Source organism: Diabrotica virgifera, chromosome 1 (genome assembly GCF_917563875.1).
Source record: "Diabrotica virgifera virgifera chromosome 1, PGI_DIABVI_V3a".
NCBI lineage: Eukaryota > Metazoa > Arthropoda > Insecta > Coleoptera > Chrysomelidae > Diabrotica > Diabrotica virgifera.
Genome location: NC_065443.1, coordinates 16,041,553 through 16,059,652, shown reverse-complemented (window position 1 = coordinate 16,059,652; position 18,100 = coordinate 16,041,553). Strand labels below are relative to the sequence as shown.

The 18,100-nt window shown below is 33.5% G+C and overlaps 1 protein-coding gene across 1 annotated transcript; it reads left to right on the top strand.

The window, feature by feature from the left end:
• Window positions 1–6,450: 6,450 nt before the first annotated feature.
• Window positions 6,451–17,118, top strand: LOC114335990 (uncharacterized). The gene is made up of 2 exons (XM_028287303.2): window positions 6,451–6,564; window positions 16,792–17,118. Exons 1-2 carry the CDS (start codon window positions 6,481–6,483, stop codon window positions 17,116–17,118), a joined length of 411 nt encoding a protein of 136 aa, XP_028143104.1. The 5' UTR covers window positions 6,451–6,480.
• The last annotated feature ends 982 nt before the right edge of the window (window positions 17,119–18,100 follow it).

Here is an 18,100-nt window from a genome sequence, read left to right as displayed (position 1 = left end):
AATAGACTGACCTTTACTGATGATTTGACAATGTCTTCACACAAAACACGTTTCCTATTGGCTTGGGTTGCGATCCAAAGACTCGTCCCAGTCTTCCAGTAATGCCTCTGCTCCTTTGAAAACTAAGCCTCGTACAGTCCTCGTTCCTGCCTTCTCCTGATGCCGTGTTCTACCTTTTTCAAACACTTCCACTAAACCGGGTTACTCTAGACTCAAGGATTTATATACTATCTCGACTCGGTCTATCACTCGTTCCACGATATCTTACTTTTTATTTTTTTAAGACAAAACTAACCAACCCGGCGTTTCACTTTTTTGTCACTCTTCTCGAAGACTGGACTTCGCCTCTCGATCCTTCAAAACATTCTGACTCTCATTGCTCATTCATTCTCCTACTTCCAAAATACCCCTTCCAGCATTCAAAAATCAACCAATCCCAAGCAACTTTCAATTATCCGTATTTACCAACACAAACTTTCCTTTTTCTAAATATCTTAATGGATTTCAAGAAAAAATAATATTCCCCATTTCAATTTTACTTTCCACATTGACCCTCTTTACAAATTTAATAACCTATTATCTTATTTACTAGAATATGAATTATCTGTGGTTATTCACACCTTTCCACGAACACTTTCTTTTTAAACATCATTCTAATTGTTTACTTGAGTCGTATTGTTCCTGGGGTTCGTAAACACTTCTCCGAAACACTTTCTTAAAAACTACCTATACATAATTTGTTTTATATAGAGTGTTCCAAATTTACATGCCCGCGGTCGAGAAAAACGAAAACCTTTATTTTTATTTGAATTTTAAATATAACTATAGACTTTTATTTCTTATGTCAAATAGGAATATAACAATATGTATATATACCAATGCTACATATTTCGTTGCAGTCGACTTCTGGATTTTCGCTTGATAATAAGTTTGTCATGTATTGTGTTTGTCCAAAATTTAGGTTATTGAAACCAACTTTCCTAGAGCATCTAATACCATTTAACTTAGTACCTAAGCATAGTTCTAGTCTCTTTGAAGTTATATGTTATCAGCAATATGTCGTCCGCGAATCGTAGGTGAGAGAGCCTTTCGCATTCGACATTGATTATTTTGGTGTCCCACTCCAAGTGTTTGAACGTGTGTTCCAGTACTGCCATAAAGAGTTTGGGAGTTAACGCGTCTATCTATCTCTTCCTATCTAATTCCTGTTTTGATTTTTATAGATTTCGTATGAGTCTTACGGTTATCTATGCAGTTTAGTTTAGTTCCATATTAGGGCTTTACACGGGTAAACACATTCTACCTGCTACCCCTTGGTTAAATGATTCATTGAGTATAGTAGTAATGACAATGCCGTAAATGTTTAAAAGATATCTTAAATTAAAAAAAAAAACGCATTTTACAAGAGTAAAGAATGTAAAACTATAAATACTGCAGAAATAAAAATTATATTTATATTTGTTAAAACAAGACAAGCTACTGTAGCATTTGGAGTTACAAAATTTTCCAGCAGCTCTACATTTGCATTTATTTTACGAATAACTCGCGGGTACTTCGCACTTTACCCGGGTAATGCTAGGTTTATCAGTTAACATAACTTTAGCCGTAACATATATATCTTTACAAACTTCTTTTACTCTGACAATGATAGACGTGCAGGTGGATTTAGAAAGTTAGAATTAAAATAGTTTGATACAAAATCATTGAACTTAGCGTGGAAAATCTTTAAAATTATAGAGATTATGTAGTAGATTAGTGTGATGTTGAATATGAAAATCTGCCCAACAGAAAGCCTATTAATTAAGGGAGATAGACTAGTCCTTTATAGAGCTAGCCCAATTATTAGCAATATCAGTGCGATACATTCAATAATCGAATTTGCATCTCCCGAACACAAAATCCATTTCGGCATTCAGAAAATTCCGTGCATGCGAAAAGCAGAGAGAGAAAGAGACAGAGACGAGTTGTCCGCATCAATTTGTTATGTGAAAACATCACAATCGAAAGCAAATTGGTATAAAATTGATAATCACCCTGTTTCGTTGGAGAAATCGAGACAAAACATTCGATTAATGGCGTGAGGAAGAGAGACCCAAACGGACTTATTAAAATGTAAATAGGAACAAGTTCGGTTCCTGTCATAGGACTAAAACTCGATTGTTGTGTTTATGGGGGCCCACGAGTAATAATCACTCAGCGAATGTGTGTATTGTTAATTAACGCCGTTTGAAGTTGTGTCCTTGTTCTTTGGAGCGAGCAGTTTTATAAATTTCAAGTACATGGTGAGTGAACTTCATTCCGATTTCTCTAGAATCAGATTTGAATAAATTTAATATAGGTACTCGTTTGCATATTGTTTTGAGGGACTTTCGTTTCCATTTTATTACGTGGGAGCAAAAATGCGACACCGATAATACCACTTTTGACAATTTTGCACCATATCGTATTCGATTGCCTAACTCATGTCCTAAAAGTTTTGGCACAAAATTCATTGGCTTGAATTTTAACAAAAACAAAATAATATAAGTTGCCTTTGAAAACAAAAGTTTGTGTTTGTCTACTGTCAGCGAAGATTTGTTTATTTAGAAGTTTTTGCTTTAAGATGTATAAATTAGAAATCAGAAAAAGTATCTATAAGTTAAAAATAAAATCTTTATAAAAGGTATATTTATTTAAAAACCCATAAAAGGACTACAAATAACACAGAACGTTTTTGCTCTCTAAACAGAACATCATCAGTGTTACAGACTTGACATGCTGAGCCATCCAAAAATACAGAGGTTTTTTACAGAGCCATAAAAAAACCTTTTAAATGTTGACTAAATGTCTTACATTGTAAAATTAATAATGAAATTCAAAGGATGGATATAATCCCTGAGGATAAGGTCCTGGGGCACTATATGACTCCCACGAGGCACGTGGTTTGCTAAGTGAAAAAATTATATTTTATCGGTGAGTGAGTTGCCACTCACAGATAAACCTCTCTTGACAATTTTGCTCTATGTAGGTAATATTCGATTGTCTATGTTCGTTACCCAACTATTCTAACTTTTATTTTGTTGTTTTGATAGATAGTATATTGTACCCTCGGAGATCGCTGGGAAAATTTACACTCAAAATAACAAAATTCAGTTTAACAACACTGTGTGAATGTTGATAGTAACATATCCCTTTTAAGATAAACAGAACTGTAATTTAGTCCAGACAAATTAATATATTTTTGCCAAAAAAATAAGATTTTTCAACCAAATAATGTTTCAAATATGATGTTCAAAATAATTTTTAATTGGGTTTTGTTAATGAGCTTGCTTTTTTTATCATTAAAGTAGAAAAAACTTTAAATTTCACTCATTAAATCATTATCCTCCAGTTATCGTCTTAATTATTTTAACTGTACTAATATCCGTCGACTAATTCTGAATGATTAATGGGTTGTTAAAACATTTTATCTGTAGCGGCTTCTGCAATCTCTTAAAAATATCGAATTTCATTGATAAAATGCGCATATCCCACCGATCTTCGCTTCGATACTACCATGATTTATATTGTAACGATTGTTATATTAAACTAATCTAAACCGTGACATTTTATGGTAGATATTGAAGATTTGGCATCGCTGTGACAGTAGTAATGCAAAAATTGAAACGGACAAAACCATTAAATCGATAAATAGTGAGAAGATTCTGTTACAGAATCGTTTTGGATTGTAACATTTCTCCTTAATTTTCCTGTTTCTTTTTTGATTCCAACATCTCCAATGTTTAGAATCTTCTCTTCGATTGCTTCTAGAAACTCGTGAAAAGTATCGTGTAGCGACTTTAAGGTTCTAGCAGATGCTTCCTTTACCTTCTGTGCTTGGAGCATCCTGTCTATTAGTTTAAATAATATCATTCTTGGATTTTCTGCTCCCATATTTTGGAGCAGTATACCGATTAGCTTAAAAAGGCAAGTGTTTCAAACTGTGAATAGGAACTATGAAGAGAGCATTCAAAAACAAAGAGCAACCAAATAGATTTGCAAGAGCAAACAAATACAGTACAATTTTGAAATACATAAATTAAGACCATTTTACCAGGAAATAAGAAACATAGAAAGAGCATATTAGACAAATAATCCATACATGAATAATTATGAATTGTTTTATCATTAACAATTATATTAATTAATGCACCAAGATAGATAATGAGAAATTGGCAAAGTTATTTTAAACAATTGTTAAAAAATGAAGAAGAAAGGGAGACAATCCACTAAATTGAAGATGATCACATAGTAGTAGAAATATCTAAAAGCAAGAAATAGAAAATGAAATATGCAATATGAAAAATATGAAATGAAAAACAGTAACTAAAATAATAAAAGCCCAGGAATAACAGAAATATCAGCAGAAATGGCAAAATCAGGAGGAAGAAGGAAACATAGAGGAAAAAGGAAACATCTGGGAAACCGAAAAAATGCCAAGAAAGTGAGCCATAGCAAGAATATGCCAGTTAGACCTGGCTCCCGCGTGCCAAAAAAAGTTGATTAATAGCAAGATAAAAATTTGTTGATAGCTACGGAAAAAACGGTGTCTAGTCGCACAAACTTTGATGTATGGGAACACTGGAACAGGGGAAGTTTTAATTGTGGAACGTGTCATCCTGACAAGTTTATGAATGTGAAAACTAGCAGGTTATTTTTAAGTTTATTCAATAGCAAACTGTATATAATATACGAAAAAATGTTTGTCCGACAAATATGTTGGTCATTTTGATAAGTCCGATACGTAAAACATGTCAAATGACACGAATTATATTGGTGGTAAATAGGAGCCTGATTTTTGGATGAGCGTTTAATGAAAGGGTAACAAATTTAATCAATTGGAAGTTCTGTCCGACAAAATACATGGGACGTTTTCGTAGTCTGACGTTCGAAACCTGTAACCTGTTCCACAATTAAAACTTCCCCTGTTCCAGTGTTCTCGTACATCAAAGTTTGTCCGACTAGACACCGTTAAGCTATTAACAAATTTTCAGCTTGCTATTAATAAACATTTTTTGGTACGCAGGATTCAGGCCTAAATATACAAAGAAGGTGACAAAATGAGATGTGAAGACTATAAAAGCATCACGTTGCTTGAAGTAGTTTATAAAACCTTGACACATCATGAGGAAAAGCTTAATCAATACACGGAAAAGATATTTGGCGAATATCAAGTAGGATTTTAAAACAATAGATCAACGATAGGCCAAATATTTGCGCTGCTTGAGATTGTACTAAACAAGAAGAAGACAAAATACATGATAATTAAAGAAACAAATAAAAAATAGAAGACAATTTCAAATTGGACATATAAATAGAAAAGAATATAGAACATGCATGTTCAAAAAAATTTACTTATCTGGGTATACAGTTAGATAAAAAGCGACATAAGGAAGAAGAGATAAAGGCAAAAGTAGCAAAAGGAAATAAAAAATGGAGTATTGCCATCATAAATCAAGTCCAAATATGTCCCAAGAAAAACAAACATTAGAATCTACAAAGAGTTATCAGGTTTACAACTACATATGCTTGCGAAACTTGGGTGCTTAACAAATCAGAAAGAGACCTTCTAGAAAGATGCGAGAGGAAAATACAAAGAGCAATATATGTAGGTATGAAAATAGATGATCAGTGGAGGAGAAGATATAATAAAAAACTATATAACGAACCAAAAATAACACGGTAATCAAAGCACAAATATTACGATATTTATGACATACTGAAAGAATGGGAAAGGAAATAAAGCCGAAAATGGTATCATCACGAAAGCCAAAACATAAAAGAAGAAAAGGTAGACTTATCAAAAAGTTATATTAAGAATTGGACAGAAAAAGCATTGGACATAAATCAATGGAAGGGATGGAGGTTAAATGTATGGAAAGACTATACGAAATATTAGATGTATTTTATATAAATAAATGTAAATAATAACTGTATCTAATGGAAAATAATACTTTTCAGCTCTAGCCCTTTAAGTAACTACTTACTGTGTCTAAAATAATGAATTTATTCCATAGATTTTCGTCACACTGTATATAAAAATATCCTTATTGGTACTTTTGCGATATGTGTATATTTATATATTTCAACATTTCTAATAATGTCATAATATTTAACAATAATTATTGTAAGCTAAATGATCTAATACGATAAACGCGGTTTCCCAGAATTTAACAACAACCAGTTGAATTAATTTGACGAAAACCCGATATTTAAATTTATGTTTAAACTTTTACCACTTTATATTAAATAGAGAAATTTTTAAACATTAAACCCGCCAATACCCGAACAATAAATAAACATTGTTATCTTTTCGAATGTTTTATTAACATTTTAGACAAAAATGCAGCCGATGAACTTTTGTATAAACATTGTGCATCAAGTTCAAGTTCATATTTTTATTACGATCACACCTTCGATAACGAATAGTAAGCATTATGCAACATATAAAAAGAAGTTATTATGTCATTAAATATTTATTTAAATACAATGAATAATTTAAATGTTTCCGTCGTCGGTCTATTGATGTTTTTCGCTTTCTCAGTTGTAAGTAGTGCTCATTTAAATTGCTTTTAATTATTTTATTTTTCACGCTTTTACACAGCATATTGCATTTGAATGTTAAATTTGTTTATTCAGACATACTTAACTACTACATATATTCTTCTTTTTCATTCTTCTCTTTATTTTTCCCCGTGGGTCGACCTTTCTGGTGAGATATCTTCATTTGTCTATCTAAGTTTTCTTCATAAGTCTCTATCTTGAGTTGAACCGATACTAATCCCCTTTACAAACGTCTTGTTTCAGTTCTCTTCTTTGTTCTTCCTCTTCCACTCCTTCCAGAAAGTTGTAATTCAAGAGTTCTTCATATATTTGATGATTATTTCCGACTTGAACGTGCCCTAGCTGTCATAACCTACGCTGTTTCATTTTGATATAAGTTCGTGCCACACAAATACTTTGATGAATGATCTTAAATTTTTCATACCATTTAGCTATTCAAGACTTCTTATTTTCGTAATATGCCGTCCTTTTTCCTCTTTAGCTGTGCAAGGGAAAGATAGCTCTTTGAAATTTGAATATCAGGATCGTGATTTCCTCCAATAGTCCTAACAGATTTTCTTCATTGCTCCATTACTCTATAATACCAATCCCAGGTACTTAAAACTATTGCTTTTTACAATTAGTTCACCATCCAAAGATACCATTTTATTTGTAGTAACTCCATCTTTAAATGAACATTCTAAATACTCTGTTTTTGTCCTACTAAGTATTAAACCTATTTCCTCCAGAGCTTGCCTCCACTGTTCCATTTTTTGTTCTAAGTATCTTTCACTATTTCCTACTAACACGACATCATCAGCATACATTAAGCACCATGGAATGTTACCCTGTAGTTTCGCTGTTATCTGGTCCAAAACTAATGAGAATAACTACGGACTAGGCACAGAGCCTTGGTGCAATCCTACTTTCACATTAAATTTATCAGTTTCTCCCACACCTGTCCGAACACTAGTCGTTACTGCCTCATACATATCCCTCACAATCTTTACATATTCACCAGGGACTCCTTTCTTATTGAGTGACCACCACAGAATCTCTCGAGGAACTCTGTCATATGCTTTCTCAAGATCAATGAATACCATATGAGCGTTTGTTTCTTTACTCCTGTATTTTTCCATCAACTGCCTTATAATGAAAATTGCATCTGTTGTTGATCTGCCCTGCATAAAGTGAAATTGATTCTCGGATATTTCGGTCTCTTCACGTATCCGTCTATCAATTACTCTTTCCCATATTTTCATGGTCTAGCTAAGCAGTTTTATAGCCCTGGAGTTTGTACAATGTTGTATATCTCCCTTGTTTTTGTAAACAGGTACCAGTATACTGCTTCTCGATTCGTCTGGCATTTGTCCAACTTCCATAATTCTATTAAATAGGCCTGCTAGCCACCTTGTTCCTGTCTCTCCCAATGCTCTCCATACTTCCCCGGGAATATCATCTGGTCCTACCGCTTTTCCTTTCTTTATTTTTTGAAGCGCTTGAGCCACTTCCTCGTTTGTTATTTTGATGACCATTGTTGCTACTGTCTCCGTTGACTCTACAGGCTGTCTGTTAAATTCTTCATTTAATAAGCTGTCCAAGTACTTTGTCCATCTCTTTTTGACATCCCTTTCGTGAACTAGTATTTTATTATTTTCATCTCGGATACATCTAATCTGATTAAAATCTTTTGCTTTCTTTGCTCTCTGTTTGGCTATTTTATACATCTTCGTTTCGCCTTCCCTGGTATCAAGTTGATCGTATAGGTTTCAATACGCTTCTGCTTTGGCTTTTGCTACTGTTACTTTTGCTTCCTTTTTCGCCACCATATAGTTTTGAAGATCTGTGTCGGATCTGGTTTCTTGCCACTTTTTATATAGATTTTATGCTAGATTTCTTTTCCATACTTTTAATACTTCTACTTCTATTTTGTTCCATAACTTTTGAATTAGTTTCTGTATTATCTTTTCTATACATAACAGTGATGATCGCGCTAATAACATAATGCAAAAGATGGAAAACATAATACATTGTGAAGAAAGAAGAAATGAAATTACTAGAGGTGGAAATTATCGATATAAACGTATAAATTAACATTACATTACATTGTTTCCCACCTTTAGACGTATCGGAGGAGTATAAGAACCAGAGACATGTTAACAATAGACCAGGCTAGTTATATGCCACTCAATGCATCGGGGTGTAACGCCAGTATCAAGTACGATGGTCTAGCTATCTTTGCGCCTGTCGTGCGAGTGTGAGCGTATCTACCACGAGGTGGAAGTAATAGAACGACACAAACACAAAGCTAAGCGCCGGTAGAGAGAGAGATAGATAGACCACCGACCCGAACTGCTCCGTGTTACGCCATTTTTCGGACCTGGACTAATCTACTTGTTATTATATCTATGATAAGAACTGTCACTGTGAAATACTCCTGTCACAGACGTCTAAAGGTTGGGAAAATATGTAATGGAATGTTAATTTATACGTTCATATCGATAATTTCCACCTCTACTAATTTCATGTCGTTAGAATAGAATAGAATAGAAATATGCTTTATTATCATGAAAAATTGTACAATTTTATCGACAAAGCCTACAAAAGTCAAGAAAACAAAACAATAACAATTCAATTTACTAAAATTACATAAATCGTCAGTATAAATAAAAAAAAAATAATAATAATGAAGTTAAACAATTAATCAATTGCAAAATTTAAAAATTTAAATAAATTGCAAATTCCATAGTCTACCTAGTAATTAAGTTTAAAAGTTAAGCTGCTGCATATGACACCCAAATACAGATGAAAAATAACAATAAAAATACTACTTGTGCAAAGGGTACTGTAATTTCTTAGTTATTGGTCAAGAAAATCTTCTATTCTACTGCATAATATGGTCTTTCGGATAATATGTAGGCTTTTGTCAGTTTACGGAATTTGGGGAAAGATGCTGCACATTTAAGTTCTAGAGGGAGATGGTTGTAAAGTTTTTTTGCGGAGTATAATATAGATTTCTTTACTAACTCCGAGGGCGGGGTTGGCAAATAGATGTTAAACGTAGAATTTCTCGTGAAGTAGTCATGGTTAGGTCTTGGTGGAAAGACATGTAGATGTTTACGAATTAAGCAAACAGTTTCTAAAATATATAAAGATGGAAGGGTTAAAATTCTGTGATCTTTGAAGTAACTTCTACAATGTGTTATTCTTCTGAGACCAAACAGGTATCTTATTGCTCTTTTTTGTAATTTGAAAATAACATCGAATTGGGCCATAAATCTGTACCAGAACCCCAAAAAGTAAGACCATAACGAAGATGTGACTCGAACAAAGAAAAATATGTTATTTTGGAAGATGCTAAATTGAGTTCATTCGAAACAGATCTTATAGCATAGCAAGCTGAAGATAGTTTCTTCCTTAACAAATTAATATGGAGGGACCATTTTAAGGTCGCTGTCTAAAAGAATACCAAGAAATTTTACAGAATCAACAGTACTGATCTGGCTGTTATTAAGGGGGTATGTAAACGCCACAGTCAAAATGGTTGGTGATCATAGGAACTAAACGTTTAACAATTCTTTCAGTAGATGGCAGCACGTATATATATTCGAACATTTTAATAACGACGAATTTTAATTCTATTAACGACGGCGTTGTTGCCACGTACTAAATAGAACTTATGATCGTTACCGATCGATCGGTACTGTTCGCCTTCAATCGTACTTGTATTGTATTTACAGTGATGAGGGTGTTTAATTATTACCTGGAAATGGTAAATAATAGATACAAAACGTTTCATTTGGAAATATTTTATCACTTATTGTATTTAGATTATATTTGTAATAATGTGATTTGTAATTTTGTGACAATTATTAATTCTTTACCGGGTCAAAAATTTTTATTTTAAACTGATAAAGAAATTTGCAATTGTTTGAAATACCATTGAATCACACTTTTTGCTCTAAATTTTAAATAATCGCTTGGATTAACATGAAATTTGGCATACAGATAGGTAACATGTCAAACAAGAAAAGTGATAGTGTGCCGATGTAAGATTTTGCCCTGAGGGTGAGTTTTATTTTATCTCGGGGGTGAAAAAATATACGTTCAAAATAAGTCTGAAAATGGATAAACTGACTAATTCTAAGCAACTTTTGTTCTATAGGATTTTTTCACTAAATTAATATTCGAGTTATTTGCGAGTAAAAAACACGTTTTTAGGCGGCTTTTACAAATAACTCAAAAAATAAGTATTTTATCCGAAAAAAACATTCTTAGCAAAAATATGTAGCTTCTAAAAAAGTATAAAAAAAATGGTGTATTAGACCTGGATCCCGCGTACCAAAAAAACTTGATTAATAGCAAGTTGAAAATTTGTTAATAGCTTAACGGTGTCTAGTCGGACAAACTTTGATGTACGGGAGGGAACATTGGAACAGGGGAACTTCGTAACAGGGGGTTACGACAACGTCCCAGGTATTTTGTCGGACAGAACATCCAATTGATTTCAAAAAAATTGGAATAAATCCTTTGTAAAAGGTATAAACTTTATTAAAATCCCTACAGGGCTACATCAGAACAAAACGTTTTCGATTTTATTACAAAATCATCATCAGTGTAAAAAAGTCTGGATGCTAGCTGAGCCACCAAAGAAATATAGGGGTAATAACCCTTCAAATATAAAATGTATGCTTTACAGATGCATATTTACTTAAAATGCCTTGTGATGGGCAAAAGGCAACAGCAGTAATGCCCTAAGGTAAGGTATTTAAATTCCCAACATGTGGGATGCAAAAAAATTGAGTTTACATTTCGATGACTTTATGGCAACTGCTAATTGATTTGTTACCCTTTCATTAAACTCTCATGCAAACATCAGACTGCTAAACAACCGACTTGATTACTGTCATTTGACATGTTCTTCGTGTTCCACTCATTAAAATACACAGTTGGTGATAAACACCAGTCTGATTTTTACATGAAAGTTTAAAGAAATGCTAACAAATCAATTGGAAGTTCTGTCCGACAAAATACATGGAACGTTTTCGTAATCTGACGTTCCAAATTTTTAAGCTGTTCCACAAATAAAATTTCCCCTGTTCCAGTGACTAGACACCGTTAAGCTATTAACAAATTTTCAGCTTGCTATTAATCAACTTTTTTTAGGTACGCGGGATCTAGGTCTATATATTATGAACTCTATGGACCCAGTTGAAACAAAGTTGTAGCTAATAAAAAATAGTTTCATATCCGCCAAATTTCAAAGTGAATATTTCAACGTGAAATAACCAAAAAATGATGCACTTTTTTGGGGAAAACTCATTACAACTTTTTTTAAAGTGTTTAAAAAATATTTATTTTTGTTTTTGTTTAGTTTGTAGCATCAAAATTAAGCAAATGCTCAAAATATAGTTGGTCCCTTTTTTTTTTTGGTCAAAAACCTCGGGAAAATCACCCCCAATTATCATCTTAAATCATATCAATCGTAACCACTTCACAAGTTACTGTCTATCTATCTTTGAGCCTTAGGACCAGTATTTTATGTCCTGGTTAGCTAATCGGGGTTTAATCGGGACAGAAAACTACCTCTTAGGGTCTCTTGCGTTGTCCTCCTCCTCCTAAGTGCCTTCTCTATTGAGGTTGGCGATCAATATGGCAAATTTCTCTCTGTTCTGGGCTTGATAAATTAAGTCATTCCCTGTTGTGTGGGTCCAATCTCTGATGTTTCGGAGCCAAGATTTTTTCTTTCTTCCTATACTCTTTTTACCTTCGATTTTGCCTTCTAATATTACCTGAAGCTACCCAAATTTCCTATGGCGCATTATGTGTCCTAGATATGACGTCTTTCTAATTTTGATTGTATTGATCAGATGAGGACGTGTGTTCATTATTTACAGTACTTCTTCATTTGTAGTTTTGGTGGTCCAGCTTATTCTTAGCATTCGGCGGTATATCCACATTTCGAATGAATTCAGTTTGTTGACATCATACTGTTTTAATGTCCAGGTCTCACAGCCATATAGTAATAGAGACCACACATAACACTTTAGTGTTCTCAATCTTATTGTGACTGATAGCTTGGGGTTACAGAGCATTTTAAGCATGTTCATGAAGCCAGATCTTGCTATTTCAATGCGTCTTCTAATTTTTTTGAGTGGTCTAGCTGACTGTTTAGCTCTGTGCCCAGGTATATGAAGCTTTGGGAGCTCTGAAGGGTGATACCATTGATTTGTATGTTGGAATGTCAACACGGGAAGTTTTTTTCCTCGGAAAATTTTACATTTTCATCTCATTTCTAATTCTTGTTCTTCATGTGCCTTGTCCGTTGTGGAGGTTGGCTATCATCATAGCAATTTTAATTTTGTTTACAGCGTGTCTATAACTCGATCGATGTTAGTCCAAACCATTGGCGTAAGTTTTGAAGCCATGAGTGTCTTCTTCTTCCGGGTCCACGTTTACTCTCTATTTTACCCATTATCATACCTATTATCAGACCTATTTTTATTTATCAGCTACAGTATACGATATTTATCATGTCTCATAATATATGACCGAGGTGTTCACGTTTTCGTTTTTTAATTGTGAAAGATATTTCTTTTTGTTTTCCCATTCGGCGCAATACCTATTCGTTGGTGGTGTGAGTCGTCCAGAATATTTTGAGGATACGGCGGTACACCCACATTTCGAATACATCTAGCCTTTTCGATAATGTTTCCGTTATTGTCCAGCTCTGCTCCATACAACAAGACTGGAAATACATAGCATTTTAGCAGCCATATTTTTAGTGGGACAGATATGTCGCAATGATTGAATATATTTCTCATGTTGTAGCTCTGGTTATACTCTGAATATATTTCGGTTTTTTGATCCCATGTCGAGTTGACTGTTCCAAGGTATACATATAATTCTACGTGTTGAATTGGTTTTTTATTTTCAATTGTCTGGAAGGTTTTTGAGTTTTGCTCACTAGTGTCTATTTTTGTTTTATTTATGTTGAAGGTTAAATTCTCTTTTTTCGCTCGCTGTTTGTAGGTACCCTGTCCATAAGATGCTGAAGTTCATCAATACTGCTAGCAACCACAACTCTATCGTCTGCATATCGGTTTATCTAATTATTACTCCAGTAAATTTCAGTATTTTTTTTCACTTACGGAAATTTTTGACATAAATTAATCAATGATTATACAATATTGTTTTGTCTACAATTTTTTTATTAGGATAATGCCTCAACAAATACTAATGGCCATTGGCATGTGTAATGTGTGTAAAAATGTCGATGTCATCGTCTTTACAAAAAGCTAATTGTATCCGAACAATGCATTATTTGCGTTATTATAAAAATTAAATTTGCCAGAAAGTGAATAAAACTTAATTGTTTTTAGATACGCCCCACATAACATGCTAGAGCTTAGGTTATCTATGTATTATGTCAAAACTAGTATAATCCCCCAGTAAACACTTTAAGACATTTTGAGCCTCGTTTAACTTTCAACCATTTGTATAACGTCACCGTTTTTAAGTATAAAATATGTATATTTGTATTGTTAAGACATTGAGACGTTATACAATCATGATTGAAAGTCAAACAAGGCCCAAAATGTGTACTGAGAGGGGGTGGGGCCACTTTTCTAAACAAGACCGCGTGATTCATCGTATTTCCGTGGTTACAAAACTCGTTTTCAATTGTTTGCAGATTTTCTTAAAATCCGGCAAACGCGCATCTGTCGCAATTTAATACATCACTGCTGCCATCTACTAAATGACACGTGAACTCATCTTCTCATCTATTAAGTGACAGCGGAACTAATTTATCACTAGAAAATTGCCAACTTAATGCTGTAATATGAACAAAATCCCCAGATTGCAGCTTTTAACAATAATTTTTACCTTTAGGTACAGTTAATTTAAAAATTATGGCAGTACGGACAATGAAATTTTGTTTAAAATAAAGCTTTTTGCGTAGTTAATCGTTTCTGATAGTTATTTTCTACCGAAGTTCAAAAATTATTATGCAAAACGAATTTTTACAAGTTACTAAGTAAGTTATGACATGGACTCCTTTAAGTACAGTTATAAAAAATATACTACTTTCTTTGGAAATTTTAACTAGATACTATTAAAATAGAAAGTCTACAGTTCACGTACATACTCCTAAGTTGAAGATTGGTTTTGAAATAGTGACGATAACTGTACCTAAAAACTATATAAATTTTAACATTGTGTCATACCACCTTAAGAGGTAAGGGTTGAAGAGCTCCTTTATAAGATAACGCTACTGTTTTATCTACGTTAAATGAGAGTAAATTAGAGTCAGACCAAGTTTTTATTTTAAGTAGATCAGAAGTTATAGTAGCATGAAGAGTTGCAATATTTGAGTTGCTCCAAGTGATACTGGTATCATCAGCAAAGAGAAAGATTTTTCCATCGATTTTTAAATTAGTGATGTGATTAATAAAGATAAGAAAAAGTAGAGGACCCAATACTGATCCTTGAGGTACCCCACATACAATGTTTTTGAGACTAGAGTCTGTATCATTTGCTCTAACCAGTTGTTTCCTATCATCCAAGTAAGATTGGAACCAATTCAAAGAAATACCTCGAATTCCGTAGAAATTTAGTTTTTTATCAAAATGTTGTAATTTACACAATTAAAAGCTTTGACGTAGTCACAAAAAACGGTGGCAGTGTGAAGATTATTGTTCAGTGCTTGATAAACCCCATGTAGTACGGAAAACATGGCATCAGTGGTGCATTTATTATTTAAAAAGCCGAACTGATTTTGTGATAAAATGTTGTTTTCAACGAGAAAGGACATAAGTCGGGCTTTTATGAGTCTCTCAATAATTTTGGAGAGTACCGGTAGTAGTGCAATAGGTCCATAATTGCAGGTATTAGATATTTCACCACCCTTATGAAGAGGAATAATTATGGCAGTCTTTAGGCACTCTAAAAATTTGCCTTTTTTAAAAGAATCATTAATCAGTGAGATGAGGACTTCCAACACATTTTCTGGGAGATTAGAAAAATTTTTTATCGATAGACCATCAGTAATACAGGAAGATTTTCTTTTGATACTATTGATTGTTTGGATCAGTTGAGATTTATCGACTGGTTTTATAAAGAATGAATTAGGGAGATAGGAAATGGGATCTTTTTGTGGCAAAATAGTTGATGTAATATTTTTACTCACATTAACAAAGTATTCATTTAGATTTTCAGGGTCTGGAAGGGAAAATGTTGAGCAGTGTGGTTTTATTTCGAAGATCGTTTATTATGGACCAAGTTTCTTTTGCAACACTTTTAGAGCTTCCCAGACGGTTTTGGTAGTAGACTTTTTTAGCTGATTTTATAAGTTTAAGATAGGTTGCCCTATACCTGGTGATATATTCAGTGATAGAGACGTTGGTAGTAAATTTCTTGATGTAGAGTAGAGAACGCATATTCTTGGAAGATATTCGTATACCTTTAGTAGTCCAGGGTTTGCGATGTTTTGGTTTAATTGGAAATAAAGGAAATGCTTTATTGAAGATACAGACAAGCTTATCTAAAAAATCACTGAAATTATTATTCACGTCCATAGCAGCAATGTGTCACTCAGAGGTTAAGCATAAATTTTGGAAATTACGAAAGTTCCGGGTAGAAAAATCCTGCTTAACGTCGGGTTTTCAAGGAGGGTTTGCTAAAGATATAAAACTTCGTATAAACTGCATCATGATCAGATAGTCCAGCATTAATAATTGTAGAGTGGACATCAAGGGGTGAGAAATCTGAGACAGTATAATCAATTATGGTAGATGCAGTTTTTGTAATCCTTGTAGGAGAATCAACGTGCATTGTTAGACCATACGATTCAAAAATGTTGATCAAGGATATTTGTGTAGCACAAAAAGCAGCATAATCAATGTTAAAGTCCCCGCATAAAATTTTTCTACTTTTATGGGGTAGGTCATCTAACAAATTTAGCAGGTTCTGAAAAAATAGTTCCACGGAAGAGTCAGGTGATCTGTAAATGCAAATAATATAAAGATTGAGATTCTTATTGTAGACTAAGGAAAACTCAAAGAAGGCTTTCCTTATGTTCTATTTCACAACGTATTATGTTTTATATCTTTTACGTTATTTTGCCGGTTATTAGAGCGCTCATAACTGTATCTATTGTATGTATTGTTTTCTGTAAATATATCATTTTGTTCATAAATTAAAACGTTTAAATTATTATAATTATTACAGCAAAGCTTCAGATTAGGCCCATTCTACTCAGATCGGTATGACAACTGCGATTGTGGCTGCAACCCTTATTATGACAATTGCAACAATGGCCCTTATTGGGATCCGTCATGCAATCCTTGCTGTGAACATAAAAAAACTATCAACATTTACGAGTCACCATTGATGGACAGATACAAACTTTGTGTAGGACGTTGCGGTTGTGATGGCTTTGGTTATGGTAGTTGTGGTCATGGTTATGGTGACGGAGGATGTGGCAACAAGGGGAAATGGTTGCACAGTCCATTTTCGAAACAAATTTATAGAATTAAAACATATAGTTGTCTGTAACTTTTTGTATGTTTGTACTTAGTTTGTATTAAACGTTTTATCTAAGTTTCTATGCTTTTATAAAGTAACAATTTTTATTAATTTCCTGATGTGAGAATTTGGTACATTCGGAAAAATGAAAGAATACCCATGAACGAACATATAAAACACGCTGTATTTTCCTGTCACCGTGTCACACAAAAAATTGGCGTATTGTAATAATAATTATTACATGTACTTGCGCTGGCCAATTTTTTGTGTGACACGGTGACAGGAAAATACAGCGTGTTTTATATGTTCGTTCATGAGTATTCTTTCATTTTTCCGACTGTATGCTAAAAGCATGGGTAAGATCCCTTCCTTATAACTAAAGGGCAAAAAAATCAATATTTTAAAGACAAAGTGGATGGCAGTTGGAAAGATTAACATAGATCAAGATGTGCTTTCTCTTAATGAAGAGCAGATAGAACGGGTAAACGATTTTAAATACCTTGGCAGTTAGTTAAATTTAAATTGCGACTGTGATAATGAGATAATAACCAGGATCGAAATATAACGTAAGGCATTTATCACCTGGAACACTGAACCGAAGCCTGTCGATGAGTATTCACAAGAAGGTCCCAAAATGTTATATACCTATGTGGTATATACTATTGTATGGTTGTAAGACATGGACGTTAAAAACACAATGCTAAATCAATTAGAAGCATTCGAATTGTGATGCTATCGAAGTTTCCTAAAGATATACCTTGGTTTTCGCACAATTCCAATGAAGATGTTCTCCAAATGATGAATTCAGAACGTCTGCTCATAAACATTTTAAAGAGGAGTAAAACAGAATACTTCGGCCATATAATTAGCGGACCTAAATACCATCTACATCAGGGGTTCCCAAACTTTTTTGTTCCACGCCCCCTTTTGTTGAAATGAAAGCTTCTCGCGCCCCCCCCCCCCCCCTTTACAATAAATTGTATGGGCCTAAATAGGAACAAAACAAAAACAA

What these genes read in the sequence shown, in the direction of transcription:
- LOC114335990 (XM_028287303.2), top strand. Translation starts at nt 6,481, where the DNA reads ATGTCATTAAATATTTATTTAAATACAATGAATAATTTAAATGTTTCC. An exon ending in TGTTTTTCGCTTTCTCAGTT is followed by an intron (nt 6,565 to 16,791) that starts GTAAGTAGTGCT and finishes TAATTATTACAG; the next exon opens with CAAAGCTTCAGATTAGGCCC.